The sequence below is a fragment of the Elephas maximus genome, chromosome 12, assembly GCF_024166365.1.
Source record: "Elephas maximus indicus isolate mEleMax1 chromosome 12, mEleMax1 primary haplotype, whole genome shotgun sequence".
Classification (NCBI taxonomy): domain Eukaryota; kingdom Metazoa; phylum Chordata; class Mammalia; order Proboscidea; family Elephantidae; genus Elephas; species Elephas maximus.
Window position 1 is genome coordinate 30687388 of NC_064830.1, and position 26291 is coordinate 30713678.

Below are 26291 nucleotides of genomic sequence, written 5' to 3' on the forward strand. Positions count from 1 at the left end.
TCACAGTGACCCTACAGGATAGAGTAGGACTGCCCCATAGAGTTTCCAAGGAGTGCCTGGCGGATTCGAACTGCCGACCTTTTGGTTAGCAGCCACAGCACTTAACCACTACGTCACCAAGGTTTCCATACCTTCCAAGGTAAATAATAAAGGAAAATGTTATATGACCTAATTTTTGCAAACTTCCTGGTTGTTAACTCGACCCATTATTATGTCAATCAACAGGTAATGCTTCCACATCTACCCCAATGTTTTCTTTAAGGTCTCAGGTTCTACCTGTACAAACTACCTTGATAATCATAATCTAATGCATAGGTAACTGATATTATATTAAAATTGAAAAAGTAATAAAAAAAATTGAAAGGGGGAGCAACAATGCAACTGTACTCTTTATAAATACTCAGTATCAATTGTAAGATGTACACGAATTCAACAACACCTTTCTGGAGAGAAAATAAATGTATACATCAACTGTGAGATATACTGATTTCAGAAATGATAAGATGTAAAAAAGCATGCATCTCAGAAATGAAGAAAAACTTAACGGCCACTGAAGAGGCCCTGTAGAGAGCATGGAGAGGTGGTAATTGCCTCCCCTCTTCTCAACTGCAAATAAGCATTAATTGAAAGAAAAAATATCTAAAAATAATTTAGAGCATCAGAAAAAAATGGTAATTCTATTCCCAGTACATATTTTCCCTTTCTTTTCCACAATAGAACTCGACTTCTATTCCAGAGAGCAATGTGCTCAGATGAAAGATGGCGTAGTCCAGGCTTACTGGCAGTTAAGGGAGGCCAATAATATTTAAGTAAAATTATGGATAAGACTTCCAATAAAGCTGTTTTTCCCTCCCTCCTTTTACTTCTTAATGATGCCTGGAATATAGACAAAATAACTAGAGCTTTAGCAGCCTTTGAATTTTGAGAAATTTACTAATGATAGTAGAGCAGACAGAGATCTGAAAGGAAGCAGTCAAGGAAACCACACTGAAACTTTAAAAAAAAAAAAAGTAATGGGGCCAAAGAAAAAGATAGTGCAAACGATAAGCTGTCTTTGCTAAACTTGCATACGTTGACTTCTTTTCAAAAAATTCTACACTGAAAGATATGCCACCATGAAGAAAATTTTTAAGATGCACTATGCATCTATGTTCTGTGATTTAAATACTTATGTTCTTATTAAACCTATAAAAGCAGGAAAGAAATGAATACATATTGAACACTTTACTCTGTATCATTCACTGAAAATCACTTTACATGATTATCAACATAAGCACAAGAATTTTATATTATTTATCCTTTTAATTCCTCAGTATTAGTAAATATCCTGAAAACAGTACGTACTCAATACATTTTTTTTTTTTTTTTTAATGAATGAACAAATGATGGATGGTATTAAGTGATTCAAAATGATGGAAAGTACCCGCCCCTCCCCCCACTCTTATTCATTCATACTTGCTTACTTATTGTTCTCCTAATACCGGTCACACACTGTCAAGGAACTAGACCCTGCTTTCTCACCTTCTGTTGTTGGAAATGCTTCTGCTTCAGTTTTTGTCTCTGCCAGTTTTCCGGTTCTCAGCAATACTTCTGCAAAGCTTTCTATTGGTATATGCTGATTGGTGTCATAGGTTCCTTCAGACTAGACAAAAGAGGCAGTTACACCATTTAGTAGGGTGGTGAACATATATTCAAATTTTTTTCTATGAACATATATTAAAAAACACCATTTTCTGTCTTCTGGTAACCTGAATAACCTCTTACTACTAAATTGGAGCCTTGGTGGCACAGTGCTTAAGAGCTTAGCAGCTAACCAAAAGGTCAGTAGTTTGAATCCATCAGCTGCTCCTTGAAAACCCAGTGGGGCAGTTCTACTCTGTCCTACAGGGTCACTATGAGTCAGAATCAACTCAATGGCAACAGGTTTTATTACTAAAGTATATTATTTTATATAAAACTTTAAATACATTTTAATCTCATGAAATGTCATAATAAATGTGAAACAAATGACAGAAAACCAATGCATAAAACAAACAAGACCCAAGAAAAAAAAGTACATTTTCGGTAAATTTCCTGTTTGTTTTATTTGTTTGTTTGTTTGTTTATTTAAATGCTCACAACAGCGTAACAGTTTAATCTTATGCTTAGGCACACTGTCCTTACCTCAGTGACAAAAGGATTAGAGACAACAGATTCATAAAATGGGTGACAGCCTTGTTTTTCTAGATCTTCATTGGCTACATTTCCAATTTGAGACGCATCACCAAATTCTTGCCCCTAAATAGAGCAAAGTGAAGAACACTGAATAAAGGAAAATTGAGAAAGACAGAGAGAGAGGCTAATTTCTGGAGACACTGAATAGCTTTCTGTGAACTAAGGAGAGTGTCAGAGTGACACAGATACCTAGCAGAGAATGTAAGGCTAAGAGCTACATTCAGAGAATAGCACTTGAACCCCACCCTGCAGGGCCTTGTGGTTTTCCCAGTCACTCTGACATCAATGAATCAGGAACACTGCATCAATCGGTGTCATACGCATGGCCACTTCTCTACACAGCAGTCAGGGTAATCATTCTAAACATCATTTTGTACATGCTGCCTCCCTGCTCAAAAAAGCCTTTAGTAGCTTTGAACAATGCAAACAGCCAACAGCATAAAATCTAAACGATGTGGTATAACATTTAAGGTGTTCCACAATCTGGCCCCAAACGTGTTTTAAAACGTTATCTTCTGCTGTTCTTATTCACAGACATGACTACCTGGTTAGATCCTACTTGTCCTTCCAGGCCCAGCTCAGGCCTCACCTGCTGAAACCTTAACAGATCCAGGCAAGACCAAGGCAACGTGACTGGGCCCCTTTCATTATTCCCACCTCCTCCACAACTATCACCTGTGACAATGTTGAATTTTACCTGACCGCTGTGATCCTGGAAAACAGCACAGACTAGGAAACACTTCTCCCTCCCCTCGCCTCACCCCACCCTTTGTATTCGGAAAAATGACTTACTGCACAGAATCACCCTTTACCACATCACTTAGATAAGACAGACGGATGCTGTACGGGCAAATACAGTTCAAAAAAGAAAAAGTTTTCCCTGGTGCAAAAAGGGAAAGATCTCCTGATTCCTTTTCTCAGAGCATTTATTTTAGAAAACTTGTAAATTTTTTCTCTGTGCCTTTCAAAATGTGTATCAAAAAAAAAAAAAAAATTGCTGTTAAATCGATTCCAACTCATAGTGATCCTAAAGGACAGAGCAGAACTGCCCATAGGGTTTCCAAGGCTGTAAATGTTTATGGAAGCAGACTGCCACATCTTTCTCCTGGACAGCCGCTGGTGGGTTCGAACTGCCAACCTCTGGGTTAGCAGCTGAAGGCACTTAACCACTGAAACACCAGGGCTCCTTTTGAAATGTATGTATATAAATCCTAAATAAATCCCTTGACAGTTTTCCAATCCAAGAGTGTTTCCTCAAGGACCTGGGAGCCTTCTCATTGAAATGCAATCATTAGGGAAGATAGCACCCTTTTCTCAGGTTCTGCAGGAGGGCAGGAGGTTAACTTCAGCTGGCACCTTGCTCCAAGCTGCAAAACCATCTCCTGTCAATAAGATGTGAGAAGTTTATTTTTCCCTTGGATAAAGTAAATTAGGAAAGACACCTGTTTCCTGATGTCCCAATTACCAGGTGAACGTAGGATGAACTATGTGTGATAAATGGTGCTGTCAAGTCCTCTTAAGGACTAGCTATTGCCTATCTTGAGACCATATATGAGACAGGTTATGACCAAAAAAACCAAAAAAACAAAACAAAAAAAAACAAACCCAGTGCCATTGAGTTGATTCCGACTCATAGAGACCCTATAGGACAGAGTAGAACTGCCCTATAGAGTTTCCAAGGAACGCCTGGCGGATTCAAACTGCTGACCCTTTGGTTAGCAGCTGTAGTACTTAACCACTATGCCACCAAGGTTATGACCAAGATGGCCTTAATGTTTTCCTAGACTTCATTAAACTTTAGACAGGCTTCTTCCTGCCTCATCTCCTCCCCTCTCCCTATTCTTACAGGATCCAGGTAACCTAATCACAGCAAAAGAAAGGATCTCAAGCCAAACGCCCTAATTGCTAACTTAATAAATCACTCACCCTTTCCACTGATTGATCCCCGCCAAGAGCCTCCAGTAATGTGCCATTAGTCTATCCTAGCCCTTAAAAGCCCTGCTGCCCTTTGTTTCAATGGAGCTGAGTTCGTATTTAGTTCTGGTCTTTCTCCCCTATTACAGTATTATTTGAATAAAGTCATTCTCGCCTGTTTAACATTGTCCAATGCAACTTATCTTTGACACCCACACGAATGCCTTTAAGACTTGTTATCAGCATTCCTCATTAGCAAGTACTTTAGTATCCCTAGTGTGGTTAATTATCTTTATGTTTTGCTCTTTACAAATAGATTCTAAAGCTCCTTACTAGGACAGCAAGTAAAACACATTCACCCATTCCTCCAAAGTTTACTGGGCACTTATTTTATGCCAACCACAGTCTGGGAAAACGATGAATTCACTCCAGATGATGATAAAAATTTCAGTCTATATTTATTAAAACTATATATTAGGCATGGAAACCCTGGTGGTGTAGTGGTTAAGAGCTACAGCTGCTAATCAAAAGGTCGGCAGTTTGAATCCATCTGGTACTCTCTGGAAACCCCATGGGGCAGTTCTACTCTGTCCTATGGGGTTGCTATGAGTCAGAATTGACTCAACAGTGAGGGGTTTATATATTAGGGATGGTGTTGAACACTTTAAAACATAAACCCTTAAACACTTCAAAGTCCAACAGGTGAGACATTAAAGTAACTATAATCCAGTGTGATATATACAGCAATAAGAGATATATGGACTTACCCCAAAGATAAACATACAGCATCTCAGTAAGTGACATCATCATCTACCAAGTGTTTGGGCCATCACCCTTGGTTCTCCCCTTTCATTCTCCCCTTTCACTCATTCATAGCCCACATCCAGATCAGAAGCAGATCCACAAAATATACCCCTAAACCAACCACTTCCCACTTCCTTCACTGCTATTACTCTAGTCCAAACCACCATCATCTCTCACCTGGAGGACTGTAATAGAGATCTGTCTCTTTGCTTCTACTACTGACCCCCTACCGTCAGCTCTCCACAGAACAGTTCATCTCATTAAAGGTAAAGTCAGATCACACAACTGTACTGCCTAAAATTCTCCAACAGCTGTCCATCTTACTCAGAATAAAATATGCAGTTCTTTTCACAGTCTATAAGGTTTTATATGGTCTCTTGACCACCTCTATGATCTCATCACCTCCCATTCTCCCCATTGCTCACTCTGCTCCTACCACATTGGCCACCTTTGTGTTCTACAAAGATGTCAGGCATGTTTCCTCCACAGGTGCTTTGTACTTGCTCTACTTGTCTCAATCAGGTTTCGGCTCAAAACAACTTCTCTGAGAAACATTACTTCCCTATCTAAAAAGAATTTTACTCTCCCAGTAGCATTCCTTATTCCCTTACCTTGCTTAAGTTATCTTCATAATATTCATTACCACCTGCCATTACATTACATAAATATGCTGTTTGTTTCTCCCACTGAAATATAAATTTCACAGGGGAAGAAAATGAGACTAAAGCATTCCTGTAGTGACTAACATGGTATTTACACAAAGAAAATGCCTGGTAAGCACTTAATGAATGAATGAAAACAACACTCAATGAATATTTGGGATGAACTGGTAAAAAGACCTATGTTTCTTTTTCCTCTTAGTTGCTTATTGTTAGCACTAATGGATTTCAGCGTGAGAATACAGAGAAGACAGCAAGGGAGCAATGGGTTGAAATGTCAAAGAAAGCAAAACTCACTCTACTGCCTGTCCTGACCTCTGCTTCCAAAATGGAAGAATCAATCTGTTAAACTGTTCTCTTTGCTCAGACCCCCCAAACTGGCTCCCAGCACTCTTCCTGGACTACTGGCCTATAAAAGTACAGCAAAAGCGAGTAAGCATCAATAAAATCATTTTCCTTTTTGTCTCACCAATTTTTTAACTCTGACATGTAAACCAAATCTTACCTAAACTGGGAGTATGTTACATTACATAAAATGGACTAATCATTTCCTATCTGATGGGAGGCAAAGAGTACTCAAGAGATTATTTCAATAATCTAGAAAAAATGTGACAATAGTGAAAACAATTGAAGAGCACTGCTGCCGATATAAACCATACAACTGATTTAAAAAAATAAAAAGCAGCAGCAGCAGTATTGCCTACCTGAAGGGGTCGAAGGTAAGTTAAAGACTTCTTCCACCACTGTCCATCACTGACAGCTTGCAGCACAGCCTTGGTAGTAGTCGTGGTACTGGAAAGAACTTTCATGGTGGTAGCAGTGGTCCAGTGTAACAGGTCAGAAGACTTGGTGCCTGGAACATTTACTTCATCCTACGATTGAAAAAAAAAAAATGGCAAAAATGAGTCAAAAATGTACATGGTCTTAAAAACAGAGCACAGAGTGACAAATGACTCTTTTAAAATATGTCTTTATATATGAAGATACACAAATATAAAAATCCACCTTTGTCAGTAACAAAAAACGTGAAAGGAAATACTATTTTGTTCCAAATATTTTATCAAATAAAATTTTTTGAATTCAATAACTAATTTTATCCTAACTTTTTCAAGAAATGAGATACCTTCTAAAATAAAGCACACTTCTAATTCAGGACCTACAAAGATGGCGGTCAAAAACAGTGGGCTTCCACCTCCAGTCTATTGAAGAGAGACTGTTAAAACAGATGGAGATTAGGGGACAAGCTTTGGGGAAGAGCACACTCAGGTAAGTCTCTGTTCCACACCCCCCTGGCCCCCAGTAGCCTCATGCCTAATGGCAACACTCAGATATGAGCTTGAGAGACACAGTGTACTGAAGCCTGACACATATTTGAAAAATCCAAAGTCTAATCAGCTGCTACCAACAGAAGACGGAAAGGCAGCTGCTTTGAGATTGGCCCATGTAATAAGAGTCTTTTGGGACAGAGGATGCACGAGTGTTTCCCATGGACTGAATCTGGGCCTGTGAGGAAAGGCCAGAAAGGGACTGACTGAGGTTCTGTCCAAGAGAGCCACACGAGGGGCCAGGAAACTCAGGAGAAAGAAAGCAAAAGTACAACCACTGGAAATCTAGGGCCGAAGCAGCAGTCCTAAACGGCTCACCCAAGGGAACTGAAAACAAGGGATCCCCAGCAACAGGAGAAGGGAACTAGGAAAAGAAAAAATCACTTATTAGAAAAAAAAAAAAAAAAGTATTAAACACCTACTAAGTTTTTTAAGCTCACAGCAGGAGCCCTGGTGGCACAGTGGTTAAGTGCTCGGCTGCTAACCAAAAGGTTGGCAGTTCAAACTCACCAGCCACTCCATGGGAGAGATGTGGCAGTCTGCTTCTGTGAAAATCACAGCCTTGGAAACCCTATGGGGGCAGTTCTACTCTGTCCTATAGGGTCGCTATGAATGGGAATTGGCTTGATAGCAATGGGTTTGTTTTTTTTAAGTTGGCAGCATACAGGCTCTAGATAACTGAAATCTTACTGGACCATGTGAATTCTGAGTTTTCAGTACCAGAGTTAGGCACATATGTTTAAAGAATATCAACAAAATGACAGCAAGAACTATCTCTGGTAGGAAGAGTTATACAGATGATTTTACTTGTTATCCTTTTAACTCTTGAATTTTACAATTTTCTTAAGTAAACATATGTTGCCCTGAGAATGAGAAAATGTTTCTTAAAAAAGGTCTGGTTTTGCTACTTTCTCACATACTCAGAATCATGTCACCTTTTCATTCCCTATAATATTCTGCCACAGTCACAAAGACAACATAATTATCTTCACTTTCCAAACAATAATTTAGAGAGAAGTAACTAAGATAATCATTGAGGGTTGTCTATGTGTTTAGCACTATAAGGAATACAGGAGGGAAATAAAAAATAGGTGACTTTCATCAAAGAATTTAGGACCCAGGTAGAGAGAGGCTTTTCAAATGTGAAACAAAGTACAATAAGTGCCAGAACAAAATTAAGGGGAATATTCTGTAGCATAAACTCTAAGTATCACAAATCCAATGGCTTAATCTAAAGGAGCCCTACCACTCTGTTGCATCATCCATTTTTACTGACTCCACAACACTTAACACAGTCTTAGATTTCCTTGCTCATCTGTTTAGTTGTTTGTTTTCTGCCCACCCACTTCTCTCTAGAATGTCAGCTCCCTGAGAACAAGAAGCTTGGCTCTTTTGTTCATGGTTGTTCCCCAGAATCACGAATGGTACCAATCACACTGCAGCACCTGAATAATGTTAAAAGGAAGAAAAGTGAAAAGACAAGACATAATGAGACTAAGAACTGAGAAAGTTTGGAATCCTCTAGGTTAAACCCCAAACCTACTTCTCTGGGGATATTTAGAGGTCCTTTACCATTTCCAGAGAATTGCTTAACATGGATAGATACTGTGATCTCTTCTATAACCTCTTTTGGGTCAGCAATGACTTGTGATAGTAAAAGCCATTCGTAATTCCATATGACGTGACGGCAATACAACAGGGAAGTCTCCTGTTCCATAGCAACAGTGATTAACAAGTTGGAACAACTTGGGATAGAATCTTCTCACATAAATTTTGGAAACACTACATATTTCACTTATTAAAACATGTGAATTTATATTTTTGAAAAAAAAATGTACAGGTCTCAGAATAATTTACTCAATAGTCACAGTTTATCGATTCCATGTTTTTCCAATTAGAGAGGCAAAGCCATTAATTTGATGGTGTTAGGGACCTTCGGGCCTATAAAAGAGAACTTACCAAGGGCGTCTCTTAGATTAGCCACAGGTCTTAAAAGGGTATTCCTTTCATAACTGTTATACAATGAGCTATTATGGATATTTTTAATATGATAGACACTACCACAAATTTTTTTCATTAGGAGATATGTTCAAGGATGTATTATTTTACTAGGTTTTTAAACTATTTAACCTTTCCACTAGATATAGCATATTGCTCCTCCCTGAAACATTTAAAAAACAGTATTTGGGAAAGAAAAACTATCATAGTACATTAATTGATTAAACTTTCAGAAATATTTACAAAGCAAACAATGGTTTATTTTTTTTACCAATATAATAGCCCAACAATGCAATGCATGTGTTTCTTTGACAAAACATTTTAAGTATTTATTTAGATTAATTAAGAAAAAAAAACTATTCATCTTAACAATGCTACAGTGACCAGACAAAGGTAGGAAGGAGTCAATCTACCCTGAAATGTTAAAAAGCACTATTTTTCATCTAAACAAATGCATGATTAATAGTGTTTAAAAGGTTTATAATGTGGAACTCCTGCCAATCCTGAAGCAATCAGCTAAAAGTCTAATTCTCCATTTACTAATTTGAGAGATTACATGCTGAGAAAAACATCAATACATTAACAATTAGCAGTCTTTTAAATACAAATGACATTGACTACATCTGCTTCTGATCAAAGAAAAATACTACTTGTTCCGCAAAAGGGAAGTTCTTGATTCAGTGTCTACTTCTACTTTTTTCTTAGTATCTCAGTTACATGAAAGACACAGTAAGACCCAGTCTTTCAATTTTAAAAGTCTTTTAGCCATTAATAGAAGGATGGCTTACTTTGGCTATTTGTCTATATCACATCATTCATTAATATATAAATAAAAATAAATAAATCATGTAATTACTCAATAATTACCATGACATCATCACAATACAAGTATAATCATGCGTTGTTTAATGTCCATGACATATTCTGTGAAATAGGATGTTATGTGATTGGACATTGTGGGAACACTGTATTATTTGCTGGGGCAAAGAACCTCTCTTTACAATTTACTATACCATTATATGCCTGGTAGAGCAATCGCTTTGTATGTAAGAGACATGAGACACAAGTGTTGTTTACAGAAAGCTGTTGTTTGTTTACAGAGAGCTGTTGCATCCACTACGTCCTGTTATGTCCACTACGTTCCATTCTCCAATAGTGATTTCTGAACTCTTAAAACCTTATGGGACCATGGACTATATGTGTAAGGGGGAGGGGGAGAGCTTACACTCGGGAAGGAAAAGAGACAGGGGGTGGTGACATTCCTCAATATGATGGTCCATATAAGCCAAAGAAATAGTCCCTATAGGGGTCCCTAACTTGATAATTAAACAATAAGCCAAGGAAATCATCTCTATAGGGGTCCCTGACTTGGCTGTTAAACGTTAACAGGGAGAGGTAAGAGAAAAAGCATACAAAACCCTAAGAAAACAACTATCAGGGCTCTCAGACTCTCCGTCTGAGCAATCCACCTGACGCTCTCTGGTCAAGTGTACTTTCGCTATTAACCCTCTTTTTCTTAACTAATAAAGCCCCTTGCTTGTTTGAATTCTTTCTTACACCGAAGACAAGAACTGAGGCTGTATTCTCCAGTAACATATGCACTCAGACGTTGCCGGAACAGACGTTATATGACACATGACCATACTTAGAACAAATGTAATGTTTTAGATCAACATGACAGTTACCATGTACAGCAGGCAGAATAAATGTCCCTCAAGGATGTCCACATCCTAATCCCAGGAATCTGTGACTGACACACTACACGGCAAAAGGGACTTTGTAGATGTTATTAATGGTATAGACCTTGAGATAGAGAGTTCTGAATTATCTAAGTGGAAACCATGGCATAGTGGTTAAGTGCTACGGCTGCTAACCAAAGGGTCAGCAGTTCGAATCTGCCAGGCCCTCTTTGGGAACTCTATGGGGCAGTTCTACTTTGTCCTATAGGGTCGCTATGAGTCGGAATCGACTTGATGGCATTGGGTTTTTTTTTTTTTTTTTTTGGTCCAGTCTAATCACCTAAATCCTTAGAGCTGAGAACTTTTTCCAATTAGAGTCAGAGACAGCATCAGAGAGATGTGATGGAGGAAGAAGCAAGAGAGATTTGAAACACAAGAAGGACTCAATACCTCTTTGCTGGCTTTGACAACAGACAAAGGGAACCACAAGGCAAGAAATGTGAGAACTCTCTAGAAGCTAAGAACAATCCTCAGCTGACAACCAGCAAGGCAACAAGGACCTCAGTTCTATATCCACAATGGACTAAACTCTCCCAACAACCTGAATGAGCATGGAAGTTGATTTTCCTCTCACGCCTCCAGCAAAGAACAGAGCCCTGTCTATACCTTGGTTTCAGCCTTGTAAGACTCTAAGCACAGACCCAACCAAACCCACTAGATTTCTGACCTATGGGAACTATAATAAATTTTGCCTTGTTCTATTTTTTTTTTTTTTTTAAGCTACTAAGTTTGTGGTAACATCATGACAGCAACAGAAAACTAATACATCATATCAGGATACTTGACTTCTAGAAACACATGGTGAATATTATCCCTACTTCTAAAGGGAAATGTTCTTAAGTTATATTAACCAATACTTACAATTTAACCAGTTTGCTACTGCTTAAAAACAAAAACAACAAAAAAAACGCAGCCACGGAGTATTTTGACTCATAGCAACCCCCATGTACAACAGAACAGAACACTGCCCAGTCCTGCGCTATCCTCACGATCACTGTTATATTTAAGCCCGCTGTTTCACCCACTGTGTCAATCCTTCTTGTTGAGGATCTTCCTCTTTTTCGCTGACCTCTACTTTACCAAGCATGATATCCTCTCCAGGGACTGATCCCTCCCGATAACATGTCCAAAGTATGTGATACATAGTCTCATCATCCTTGCTTCTAAGGAAGGTTCTGGTTGTATTTCTTCCAAGACAGATCTGTTCATTCTTTTGCCACCGACTATGGGCGTTCTGAATATTTTCTACTACTCTGTGGATAGGAGCCCTGGTGACGCAGTGGTTAAGAGCTCAGGCTGCTAACCAAAAGGTCAGCAGTTTCAATCTACCAGGCGCTCCTTGGAAACCCTGTGGGTAGTTCTACTCTGTCCTGGGGGTTGCTATGAGTAGGAATCAACTCAATGGCAACTTTTTTTTTATACTCTGTGGATTACCTTTTCATTGTCTTAATAGTTAATGGTTAATAGTTCTTAATTTTAAGTTAGTCCAATTTATCAGGTTTTTTTTTTTTTTAATTTTGTGATTAGCACTTTTGTTTGTATTCAGGAAGTCTTTGCTTACTCCAAGGTCATGAAGATGTTCTCCTACGTTTTCCTTGAAAAAGTATTACCCCTCTTCTACGCACTCACAGTATTATATACATACTTTTAATGCATGAACTGTAATACATTAAAATGATTTTTTTGTTTGTTCATCTTCCCAACTAGACAGTGAGCTCTTCAAGGACAGAAACTATGGTTTTTCATTACTATATCCTCAGAGTATGTGAAAAGCTCTATTCACGGTTTGGATTTGTAGATACGTGCAAGGATATCGTTTTGCTGCACAATGTAAACGTTTGAAGATACATTTTTCAAAAGCCTCACGTTGTATCTACAGCAGCTAAGTGCTATTCACAGAGGACTTCACGTCCCGTTTTCATTTTGGAATCGTCTCTAGAATTTCGAGAGGGCGTAACTGGTGATTATTTTGGTGCAGTGAATACCATTACCAAAAGTTTTGCAGGAACAAGAACAGTTCAACATATATCAAGACTGGCTCACTTTTTAATTGATTAATTCTTATGATAAATAATCTAGCTAAGGAATTGCTTTCTCTTGCATCTGGTAATATAATGGTTAATATTTCTGAGAAACCTGTTTTGTCTACTGCAAACTGAGCTGGTAGTACTTATAAACCAGGCAAGGATCACAAACCAAGACTAAGCTGAGTTCAGCCTTTCCCCTCCAACGTGCCCTTAAATAATCCAATAATCTAGCAAATTTTATCCTGAACTCAAAATATTAAGAATGTAATCCTTATTACTCGTAATGTTACTTTTGCCAGTAGCTGTCAAAAAGAGCAACAGAAAAAAAACCCATAGAATAAATCACTCTGAAGTCTGACTTTGCTTCATTTTATCAGCTTTTAAGATGGGAAAGGCTATAACTCAGCTGTTCTCACTTTTGGGAGTCATGGACCCCTACACACTTACGACGAAAGCTACGAATTCCTTTCCCCAGAAAAATGTATTCACATGCACAGATGTGAACCCACAAAGCCACAAAAGCTATGAATTCCTTTCCCCAGAAAAATGTATTCATATGCACAGATGTGAACCCACAAAGCCAGAAACAGACACATCAAATCTGGCATATTATTCCAGGGGCTTTGGGAACCTCCAGGCCATTCTCGGATCTTCTAGCATTCTGGACCCAAGCTAAGAAACCTAAATTTTGGAAAAAGAGATGTGTGCTATGTATTTTTTATTTCCTTTTTCCATGCCCAATTTTTTTTTTAATTACTTTTGTAAATGATTTTGGATTCTAGATGTACCCACAAAATAAATTTACTGAACATATATTTCTGGCACGCCTACCGTGTTTAAAGGCCTGGTGCTAGACAATAGGGTTACCATGATGATTAAGATGTGGACTCTGCTCTCAAGGAACTCACAGCACAGTAGAGAAGAAAGGCAAATAAGAAAATCTGCTATATTGTAAAGTAGATAAGATAACAAAGCCTGATGATGGGTAGAGTATAAGATGGAGTTCAGGCAGGGTTGTGGGAGTATCATGTAGAATCAGGGAAGGTTTTTAGAAGGGTGATGTCTGATGTGATATCTACACAGAGTCCTCTGTATCCAAGCATTCATTATATAAAATTGTACAATTTCAAGGCTATATAGAGAAGAAGAATGCTCACTGCATAAAAGTAATCACCAATGAACTGAGAACTTACAAAATTGAATCCCATTCAAACATTCCTCCCCATGTAATAACAGAATTTATCCCCACCCATCACATCCACATCTTAGCTTCTTCATTTATTCATTCATTTGTAAACAAATATTTACTGAGCTCAATTTGTGACAGGCACTGTTTAAGACTGATATACAGTAGGAGGAAAACAAACATATTTCCTGCCTCAAAGAGCTTACATTCCAGAAAGAGATAGGCAGAAAATAAACATAAAGCATGCCAGAGAAGTACATTGGGAAAATGTTATAGTAAGAGCTAAGGAGAAAAACGAAGTCGGGTGTGTGTGTGTGTGTGTGTGCACACCTGCATTTTCACAGGAGCCCCAAATAGACCATATCCTGAGTACTACACTTTCCACACAAAACCACCAGTCCTGCCCTAACGGCACCATTCTAGATTAGTAGTAGCACCAATATCACACTTTGGCTTTGGAGCCCTAGACCTCTGAGGTTCTATCTTTCTGATATGGAGGCCAGACATTACACCCACCTAAGCAGCCCATCAGGAAGAAAGAAGTCTATCACTCTTTTGGCTAATCTTTCTCCCCATGAATAAGAACAAAAAAAAAAAAGAACGGGAGGGAAGAAACAAGGACTGGGTAGCATTTTCTTCACCCAGTAAATCTATGGAGTCTGCGAAGAAATTAAAAGGTAAGTGGGTTCATTTCTTGATCAAGACTCGATTGTACAATAAAAAGTTTCACTATTCCTAGAGGGAAAGATAAACAATCCAGCTTTTTCTCAGATATATAAGAAGAAATGGACAAAGTGAGGAAGAAATTGCTTTGTACTGGCCTATGTAAGAACAACAAAATAGTCAAAGGTTTTAGGTAAGTAATAAAGTTAATGAATCAATGACAAAATATGGTTAATGAAAAAAATAGCAGATGTTACAAGTCACCTGGGGTACATTATTAGGAACATGGTAGCTAGACGTAGAAATGTGTTAACCCTCCCTGACTCTGCACTGGTCTCTCCCACTTCTGAGGCTCTAGGGCTCTGTTTTAACTCTTCGATTTTTAAAATCAAATACTCATTTCACAAATATCTATCAAAGAGTTACTACAAGCAAAACATCATGTGTGCATTCTGTAAGGTTCAATGGTGTTTCTTTGGATCTTGGCATTCTCTGCCCTGAAATCATTTACAGGGTAAACTGTAGATTTTAGAACTTAGGACATCTATAAAAGTGTTCATATCTGAGAAAACTATCTGTTCCTTAAGTATGAAATAAGTATAGGGTTGGGGAATAACCCAGAAAAACCCAGTGCCATTGAGTCGATTCCGACTCATAGCGACCCTATATGACAGGGTAAGGGTTGGGAATAGTCACACACAAAAGATGAACTTAGACCTTTACCTCACACCATACATAAAAATTAACTCCATCACAGATCTAAATGTAAGAGCTAAAAGTGTAACACTCTTAGAAAAAAGAATAGGAATAAATCTTCGGAATCCTGGGTTGGGCGCAGATTTCTTAGATATAGCACCAAAAGCACAAGCGATAAAAGAAAATATTGAGAAACTGGTCTTTGGCAAAATTAAAATCTTTTGTACTTCAAAAGCTACTATTAAGGAAGTGAAAAGTCAAGTCACAGACTGATAGAAAAATATTTTCAAACCATATATCTGATAAAGAACTTGTATCCATAATGTAAAAAGAAATCTCACAAACTCAACAATAAGACAACCTAGATTTTTTTAAAAAAGAAGAAAAAAAAAAAGGGCAATTTTTGAATAACTATTTTTTTTTTTTATTTGTATAGTTATTTTACCAAAAAAGACGAGCCCATGAAAAGATTCTCAATGTCATCAGTTATTAGAGCCCTGGTGGCAGCATGGTCAAGAGTTCAGGCTGCTAACCAAAATGTCAGCAGTTCGCATCCACCAGCTAGCTGCTCCTTGGAGACCCTATGGGGCAGTTCTACTCCCTCCTATAGAAACGCAAATCAAAACCATAATGATATTCCACTCACACCCATAAGAATGGCCCTGATAAAAAAAGACAGTAACAAGTATTAGTGAGGACATGGAGAAAACATACCCTCATCTATTCCTGGTGACAGTGTAAAATGGTACCGCCACTTTGGAAAACTATCAGTTTCTTAAAATGTCAAGCATAAATTTACCAGACAACGCAGCAATTCCTTTCCTAGGTAACTATTCAGAAGAAATGAAAACATATTTTCATAAAAAGACTCATACAAAATGTTCATAGTAATATTATTCATAATAGCTAACAAATGGAAACAACCCAAATTTCCATCATCTGGAGAACGGATAAAGAAAAGGTTGGCCATGATATAGAAATATAACTACCATTTTGCTTGCTTTTATTTAAAGATTTCTAAACGATCCCTTTATAAATTCGAAATAGCTCTATGCTTAGCCCAAGCTTAAATTCTAAACATTAATTAGTCCTGTTGTATAAATCTGTAGCCACTTTAAGTATTCATAACAATTTTTCCCAGAGTAAAAATGATTTTTTAATGAGAACTCTGTATATAATTCATTTCTAACTCTAATTAGATTTATCTGGGGAAAACACCATTGGCTAAGTGATATAACCAATACTAATGAAACAAAATGTTAAAATACCCTAAGTGGTGGAATACCGTTATATCTAAAAAGCATAATAACCAGCATTAACAAGAAACTGCCGATCTGTAATTTTGGTTATTCAAAATTATGCATTCTGCTCTATTTATAAAAAAACAAAAATCTTGTTCACAGGGACAACAGCAATATCTTCAAACTTTTATGTTCCATTTGTATTAATGCAAGTACCACTGCATAGCAGTTACATCTTTATTTTGCTTGAATATACAAATAAAAATCATTATTTTTACAACAGAAGTAATGTAAGTCTTGAGTATTAAGAAGATTACACAAAGTCAGCTCTCATTTATGAGTTATAATTTAATGTGGTTATTATATCTACTGTTAATGTGTAACACATGGCATCTTATAGCTAAGCACTATATTTTAATCTAATAATAGTAGCTATAATCCTCTGAAATGTGCTTCATGAATCAGAGCCATAACGTGTTCACTGAGGGCTTGAATTAGAACTCATTTTGGGAGATCTAGATCTATTAAAACTTGCTACAGGAGGACAAAGGAAGACAGGAAAGCTTTTAAGGATCTAAAAAAAAAGGCAAAAGACAATCATTTTGGAAGAATTCCTTTTCCTTGATAAGTGGAACACATAGAAGCCTGATAGTTGTTTCCTTCATTTACTAAAGAGATTTTAATGGAGCAAAATGTGCCCACCTGTGGTAACACAGCACATCCTACCCCAAAGAAGCCACCATGCGACCAGACTGATACTTTCTAATTCATTGCAGAAGGAGAAAACAGGAAACTCAAAAAGCATAAAAGGCTCCTCCTGAATTTTATAAAGAAGTGTGGGGGTTCAGAATAAACTTGTACAACTTAGTTTAACAGAAGTACTTTGCAATTCTATACTGAACAGAAAAACAATACATCCCTTACATTGGCCAAAATATGTTAAGACTTCAACAGTCATCATAGAGCACACATATGAGTTAGATGGAAAATTTCTTATTTTTTAAGCTAAAAAATACTTTAAAATTCATTTTTCCCACAGATTAATCTTTATGCAGTGGAGGTTTTCAACTGAGCTTTATTGAACATTTACTAGACACTTACTATGTGGCAAGCACTCTATGGAGACAGCACAAGGAAAAATCACATACTCCCAGTTACCATACAACACCCAACCACATCATACAAGTGCTAAAACAGATGATGTGAGAATGCTTGAGGAATACAGAGGAGGGAGCAATTTAGAGGATTCAAGAAAAATTTTACAAAAAAAACGATACTTTAGATGGGATCAGGGTAAGAATGATTACCAAAGCAGAAGATAAGAGGGGCAATACACGCAGAAAGAAAACTCTAATAGTAATAAAGGTGTGAAATAGCCTCTTAAAGACTAGGAGATATGCTCAGTGTGAACAGAACACATTACATGCTTGGGAGGGGAGACGAGACGAGACGAGACGAGACGAGACGAGACGAGACGAGACGAGACGAGACGAGACGAGACGAGACGAGACGAGACGAGACGAGACGAGACGAGAAGAGGCTGGAGAAACAGGCTGAGTGGGAAAAGTGGTTGAACAAGTGGAGGGATCAGAGGTTCAAAAGATACAAAACTTTAGATGAGGGATATCTCATGAAAAGTGGGTCTTCACCACGGTTTCAGGGGACATCTAAGTCAATTGGCATAATAAAATCTATTAACAAAACATTCTGCATCCCACTTTGAAGAGTGGCATCTGGGGTCTTAAACACTAGCAAGCAGCCATCTAAGATGCATCAATTGGTCTCAACCCACCTGGAGCAAAGGAGAACGAAGAACACCAAGGACACAAGGTGATTATGAGCCCAAGAGACAGAAAGGGCCACATGAACCAGGGACTACATCATCTTGAGACCAGAAGAACTAGATGGTGCCCGGCTACAACCGATGACTGCCCTGACAGAGAACACAACAGAGAACCCCTGAGGGAACAGGAGAACAGAAGTATGCAGGCCCCAAATTCTCCTAAGACCAGACTTAATGGTCTGACTGAGACTAGAATGACCCTGGTGGTCATGGCCCCCAGACCTCCTGTTGGCCCAGGACAGGAACCATTCCCGAAGCCAACTCTTCAGACATGGATTGGACTGGTCAATGAGTTGGAGAGGGATACTGGTGAGGAGTGAGCTTCTTGGATCAGGTGGACACTTGAGACTATGCTGGCATCTCCTGCCTGGCGGGGAGATGAGAGGGTGGAGGGGGTTAGAAGCTGGCGAAAGCTGTCTCATTAGGGGGAGAGTAACTGGGAGTGTGTACCAAGGTGTATATGGGTTTTTGTGAGAGAAACTGACTTGATTTGTAAACTTTCACTTAAAGCACAATAAAAATTATTAAAAAAAAAAAAAGTGGGTCTTCAACTGGACCTTGAAAGACAGTAAAATTTACCAACTCTTCCTAATACACAGAACATTTAGGGAATATTGGCTAATGTAAGAATTGCTCTGAATCCCTTGTAGAAAACAACATAAAATTTAATGTGCTTTCACATCCAATGAGGTAAAACAAATAATAACTAATTGTTAAAACTATAACAAGTCAAAACATGCCAAAGATCAAAATATATCTACACCACTCTAGAGTTCCTGAAAATGCTATGGATTCCATCTATGAAAGGAGCAGAACCAATAAAGTCCACCGCCTTCAGTGTTAATGGCAGAACACAATCTTCCACTGGGCGTCTGATCTTTCTAAAGCTGTACTGTCCAATCTTGTAGCCACTAGCCTCATGTGGCTATTTAAGTTAAAATTAAATTAAAAATTTAATTACTTAGTTGTACAAGCCATATTCCACATGCCCAACAGGTATGTGAAACTAGTGGGTACTGTACTGGACGGCACTGTCGTAGAACATTTCCACCACTGCAGAAAGTCCTAGTAGTCAGCACTGTCCTAGAGTCACCACTGGAGGAGGAACAGGAGAAAAATCTTTAAGGACAAAAAGTCCTCATAAACTTCTTTGAGATTCTCAAATCACTTACCAGTGAACTGGGGACACACATCATATTTAGGATGTTTGTCAGGATGAATTTTGACATAAAAGAGTTAAGGAAATGAGAGGCTGAACATGTTGCACTCTGGGCAAAAGCAAAAGACATTGGCCCTAAGTCCATTAGTAGGTTCCACAACTGAAGCTTTATATCAGAGAGCTCTGGAAGCAACTATCTAGTACACAAATACTAATGAGTCTGTCGAGATGGATACACAGAATTAAAAGAAAAAAAAATTACAACAGATGTCTTCTAAAATTACTAGAAAAATGAACAACATTTTACACTTTGAAAGGGAAGCTCACCATTTAAAGGGATCCTGTGGAAAAAAAATTTATAAAAAGGATTATCACCTCTAAATTTATTCAGCTAGAATGTCAGAAACTGGACTACTCTTCTTATAAAATGCCAACTCTATGTTGCTAGAAACAGTCATGAAAAGTTAAATCCCACAGGAAAAACTCTGACCAACAGAAGACAAAATGTCAGTGCAGATATACACTTGCCCCTTTCTCTACTGGATAGACTATGCCGAGACACAATCACACTTACTGGTTTAGACAAAGTTTATCACAGAATCTCAATGAGGATAGGGAAAAAGACAAAAATCTAATAGAAAATAGGGAAGAGAATTGAACTGGTAAATGAGGATTTCTCATTATAACTCCACCTCATTAGTATTTGGAAAAAATGCAAATCAAAATCACAATTAGAAATCACTAGACACTTAAGAGAATGGCAAAATCTGGAAAACTAACAATGCGAAGTCACTGAGTATTGGTAAGAATTGGAGTAACTGTCAATCCCATACACTACTATTGAGAGCATAAATCAGTACAACCACACTGAGAATCATGTGGGATTATCTACTGAAGCTGAACATATACATATCCTAAACATCAACTTAGGTATATGCCTAAGAGAAACATATGCACGTGGGCACTAGAGATTTGTACAAAATGATGACAGCAGCTTATTTTTAATAGCCAAAATTGAAAACAACCCAATGTCAGTCAACATCAGAATGGATGAACTGTAATACACTCATATAGCAATTAATTCTACACAGCATTAAAAACTGAATAAACATTATGAATCTCACAAAAATGATATTGATCTTAACTAGGTCTACTATGTACAAAAACAGGTGAAATTAAACTATCAATATGAGAGGTGCTAAAAATTATTACGTTAGGTGTTAAAAATATTTAAAACAAGGGAAAAGAAAAACCCACAATGATCTGATTGATAATCAGGATTAATGGGGTCGGTGGTGATCTCTGGGAAGAGAGAGAAGAGCCACAAATTAAATTGGGGAAGGTAGAAGGGAATTGTTGAAGGCTGGTAATGTGGTGTGGTGGTTACACGAGTGTTTTCTTTGGGATAATTTATCAAGTTGAACATTTTTTGGTTTGTGCACTTTTCTGCATGACATATTTCACATGCCAAAAAAAGTTTAAAAGAAAAGCAGTCTGCACAGAAATATCCACACACAACCACTCTCACACATGAGGTTCCCAAGTTAGATGGCTCTTATTCCATTCAGTTCACACCCACCTTTAAGTCTCTTCCCTCTCTCTCATCTTACCTCTTGTAGCGCTTTACTAATAAATGGTGAAACACTGATATTTTCCTCTCCCTCTGCATGGATCTGGAAATTCAGTCTTTGATACAAAATCTGAAACAAGAATGGGATATATTATATCTTGTTGAAAAAGGAGTTGTACTTTTAAATTTGCCTCTCTTCACAATGAAGACTTGAAATTAAGAAATTACTCTTTTGAAGACCAAAAAAAAAAATGCTATTCCGTAACCAACACTAGTTAGGAAAAGGTTTACTTCAGGACTTCAGCAATGGCTTCACAGTGGGAATCAACTGTGAAAAGCCTGCTACACAAAGCAATGAACAACTATGAGATGAGTATGTGAATTCCAGAATCTCTTCACTTACCTGCAGTGTTTCTCAACAAGGGCATTACCAGCATTTTAGCTGGACAACTCTCCCTTGTGCAGCTTTATCATGTGTGTTTTAGGAAATTTAGCAGCCACCCAACCAAATCCCCCGTTTCCAAAAGACAGAGAATGACAAACCCATATATACACCCTGCAACTTTCTTTGAGAACTATGGGCTTTAACTCGTAAGGTTTCAAATATATTTTACACAACCATTCCTTATATTTTCCATTACACTCAATAATTTTCCTGATATAACTTTGTTTTCCTAAAACCTGTCTTCTACCTTTTCTTCATTACTGTAAGAAGGCCAACAACAGTATTTTATATCTGGATATTTTCAAATTTCTTTCACATATGTGATAAGCTATTTTCTTCCTTAAGATAAAATTCTTATATTGTTTTATATCTATATGTATAAATAGATATATAACATATCTGAGATCCACACACCCCACGAAATGCAATTCAGGATTTATTTTATCGGGAACACTCACTTCTGTTTGCAGAGAGCTACTAGCTGCCAAAAGACGTTCAATGCTGGTAGGAGGGCAATGTGTCAAAGCAAAAGCCATGAGCTCCTGACGAGTGGTCACATCCTGGTAGCCTTCTGATTGTCCTAACTGGCTACAAACATCCCAACTTTTAGAATAACCTGCAAAATTGGCAAGAAAAAAATGCTGATTTCTAGAAGAGAAAAAATTGCAAATCTAAGATGAGAAATGCAATGGATTTCTGTTCAGGTCTTGTGCTACCAAAGCAAAATCCTAGTCACTAGCTGATGCACACTATTATAAAAGCAGAAAATCATAAGAACCTAAGAGAAAAGAAAGATTAGGTAGGTCTGGTGCTACTCCAGACAAGTTTTTCCCACAAAGCATATTAAATTTTAAACCGGCAATAACTACAAATAATCTACTGAGTTTTGATGCTGAATAAAAAGCTATGTATCTGAATTCAGAAGACTTGAGCTTTGGCCCAATCCTGCAATTGTGTGAGTTTAAGAAACTTTCAAGCATCACACTTGCTTCACTATTACAAAAATAATACCTTCCTCATTGGGTTACTGAAAGAATTAAATAACATTTGTATTTAAAAGCACTTTGTAAACCGGTAAGTACTAGAAAAAGAGAAGTTATGATGGAAACTTACAGAGAATCGTTCAGTGTATAAAAGATGGTAAAGGCTCAAGGACGGGGTCGAAAGTAGAACGGCGGCCCCTGACTCCTAGCAGAGATTTTTTTCTCACACAATATTATTCTCAGAATCCTTAAAATATACTTTTATTCTTATCTGAAGGCATTCTAAGTGGAATAAGGTCATTTTTTTCTTTTCTTCTAAGTACAAAAACCTCATTCCAGAATAATTTCCCTAAATATAATAACCCAGGCACCACCCTTAGAGAAATCAAATTATTACAAAGCTATATAAACAATTTTGGATCAATACAATAACTGTCTTCCAGAAAACCATACAATACTGAAAAATCGGTTGGTTAACATTATAGAACACAGCTCTTTTATGAAACCTATTTTCTAATGCTGAGGCTATGAAGGTTGAAGTTTTTATTTTTTTCCAGTTTCTAAATGTTTTTATATCTAATGCAGTATATATGACATACACACACATACACGTGCACATATAAACAAAGTAAACATCGTAACGGTACGGTTCCCTGTGTTATCATGAAGTGATGCAATGGGCTTTTAATCACTCACTAATAAAGTACAGATGGTGGGTAAAAAAAAATGTGTCTGGGTTTTCATATATTCAGGCATAGCCACAGGAAGTGTGTCGTATAACAGGGAGCCCATGAGAAGTCTATCCTACCCTACTTGGAAATGTGCTGTTTAATAGAGAACTTATTCCATAATAAAACCTGGTTATCCTCCAAAAACCTGAATGTAAACTTCAGAAAGGAAAATTTTAGGTTTGCAAATTACCCAGTTTCTCAACATTACTTTGAAAAGTGCTGTGTTACCTGAAAGAAAAAAAAAAAAAACAAAGAATAGAAGCCCTGGCTACATAGTGACAGATGGTAAATACGTCAAAAAATCTAAATTTTCTTTTATATATTAAACACGTGAAGTGGCATTAAAATATTTTACATAAAAATTATTCCTGAAATTATGAGCACATTTTTAAAAGGCAATGAAAAGCTCACCAATGTCTCAGATAAAATACAGCCCCTGATCTGAATAAAGTATTTATAACATATAAGCACATGGCATGCAGACGTTGCCAGTGTTCATGAAAGTTTTCTCAAACCTTATAAACAAAATGTGGCTGGCTTGCCAATCAGGCCAAAAGATTTCAGAACAGACCTTTTCATTATTCATCATACAAAGGGGACATGAGCAAAGTGTTAAATAAGGTGTCTACTTCACCTGTAGCCATCAGCTCCTGACAATGCATATTGGCTGCTCTGTAGTCATGGAAACGAAGAGCTTGCTCTACTAAAAGAATTAGAACCTGTCCTCGTCTTTCTTCTGAGTCTTCACCTGGAAGAACATGCAAGTGTTTAATGATTATGGCAGTATCAACCGATAAAAGAGCTAACTAATGTGTCTTTCAAATTAATTCAAAAATAAAAATAATTTCTTATTAAAACTGATTTTTAAAAGATTAAAGCACAAAAGGTCACAGCAACTTTGACCTTCCAATACGTTAAGACTGAAGTTCCCGAAGAGAAGAAAAAAAAATTTTTTTTTTTCCCTAAGAGACCACTGATTAATGTCATTCCTAATTAACATACTGTTGATCAAACCAGAAAATTCTAAATGGGAGTGGTCTACAAACCTACAGAGGCGTCTCGGTTTTACTGAGGTTAAGAGAAAGAGAAGAAATCCACGTGCCCAAAAGGAAGCAGGCTATAAAGGGCCTGAGAAACGGTGAGCAGCAGATTAAGTGAATGCGTGACAGCAGTGAAGCGGTATCGCTCACCTCAGCAATTCAGCTAGGATTTAGAATCTACAAGTGCTGTCCTGAGCACTCACGCGTCTGAACCACACAGACGTATGCACGGGATGGATAATGGAAAACATACTTTAATTCTGCCTAAACTAAGCCTTATATAACTTCACTTGTGCAAAGAGAATCACTGTAAACTGCCTGCATTAAAATACACTTTTTTCATCTTTAAAGGCTGAGGGAATGAAAGGAAGTTTCCAATAAGCAAGGAATGATACATTTTCTAACTTTAAGTACAATTACTATAAATTAATACACATTTATCTTGGGTATGTCAAATTAAAACTCCGTAATGGACAAGACTGTTTTCCTTTCTGTATGCTAACAAAAGCTATCTGCATATATTAACGTACTAGATGGTAAATCATTTTTTAAATAAATCCATCAAAATCTCATTTATAAGAGGATAGTTCATAGTACCTTCATTTCTAAGAATTTGGTAATTTAAACATGTTTGCTATTATTTCGTTTTTAACACCTTGTTCTGTGGATGGTCTATTTGTAAAATTACAAGTAATACATGACCAATGTAAGAGGGAAAAAACCTTAAATACAAAGTAAAATGGATATACTTTCACTGACAGTACTCATCTTTTATTTATCATAAGGAACATATAGGTTCTGAGAATATATACCAAAATTCAGCTCACATTAACACAAAAATTTTAAATTATTTTTCCAAGAACTTTAAGAGGCAAGCTTGGATGTTGCTTCGTTCTTTGATATTGCTGCACCCTTTCCATATAAAATACCTGATTTAGGTTCCCTCCAACATTTTTATGTTTTATTCTCTTAATAACAATTTATTGTCATTATCATTTTTAATAACCTATCTCCCTCATCAGAATTTAAGCTCTTTGAGGACAAGGCATGTTCATTGTTGAATTTACAATACTACGTGTCGGAATCGACTCTACGCTGGGTTTTTTGGTTTAGTACCAGGCCATGTACATAATAAAACCAAATTCATTGCTGTTGAGTTGATTCCGACTTATATCTGCAGCCATAGCTCTCAACCACTATACCACTGAATAGAAAGAGGGCTCAAAAAATGTTACCTCAATGAAATGGGCATATATTCAATAAAGAATATAATTTTCAATTTTAAGACAAATAATTCAAAGCTACAATATAAATACAATTTGGATTGTTAAGCTAAAAAAAAGTAAAAAGTCTTTTATATTTTAATGAAGCTATGAAACCTTAAAATTATTTTCAGTTTTTCCATGAAAAAGGTTAAGTTACAATATGGTTTGGAGGAAAAAAATATATCAAAGAAAGAATTGAATAAAACTTCTAAACCATGTTCCCATTAGTCTTCTTTCTGGACTTCAAAGGTTAAAAGTAAATTCAAGGCAAGTACTGGTCCAATTTAGTCTAAAAAGGTTCTAAACAAAGAAATGGTGTAATACGAAAATGCACTCATGTTTTAGTAACCTATTACATGTGAGAGGAAATGGAACAGTATGTAAGTTTCTCGATAATAAACCCAAACATCACATCATAATATAATTTGCAACATAACACTCTTGAAATGTTTGCATTTATTCAGAATACCTTAAAACAAAAAGGAATAGGCTAGGTGTAATTTTTTTTTCCCCCCTTCTTTTAACGTGCCAGCCTGACTAGGCTAACTGTCCTTAGTTAGTCAATCAAATGCTAACCCAGGTGTTGCTGTGAAGGTATTTTGCAGATGTAATTAAAGACCCTAATCAGCTGACTTTAAGTAAGGGAGCTTATCCTGATAATCTGGGTAGGTCTGACTGAATCAGATGGGAGACCTGAGAGGGAGAAATTCCATCCGTGAACAACAGCTTCAGTCCATGCCCATGGAGTTCCACCCTGCTCCTGCTCTTCCCTTAATGACTGACTGCCCT

At 37.2% G+C, this 26291-nt stretch overlaps 1 protein-coding gene across 3 annotated transcripts in view; it reads right to left on the minus strand.

The window, feature by feature from the left end:
* Positions 1-26291, minus strand: part of NBAS (NBAS subunit of NRZ tethering complex) — a 452886-nt gene that overhangs the window by 185103 nt on the left and 241492 nt on the right. For 2 of the 3 annotated variants that reach the window (XM_049903480.1, XM_049903479.1), the window contains exons 33-38: positions 23832-23945; positions 21942-22099; positions 21079-21168; positions 6296-6463; positions 2164-2277; positions 1522-1642 (exon numbers count right to left, since the gene is read on the minus strand). In XM_049903480.1, the coding sequence (XP_049759437.1) occupies positions 1522-1642; positions 2164-2277; positions 6296-6463; positions 21079-21168; positions 21942-22099; positions 23832-23945 (765 nt within the window). The remainder of the gene's footprint in view (positions 1-1521; positions 1643-2163; positions 2278-6295; positions 6464-21078; positions 21169-21941; positions 22100-23831; positions 23946-26291) is intronic. The other variant, XM_049903481.1, reaches the window with a different exon arrangement.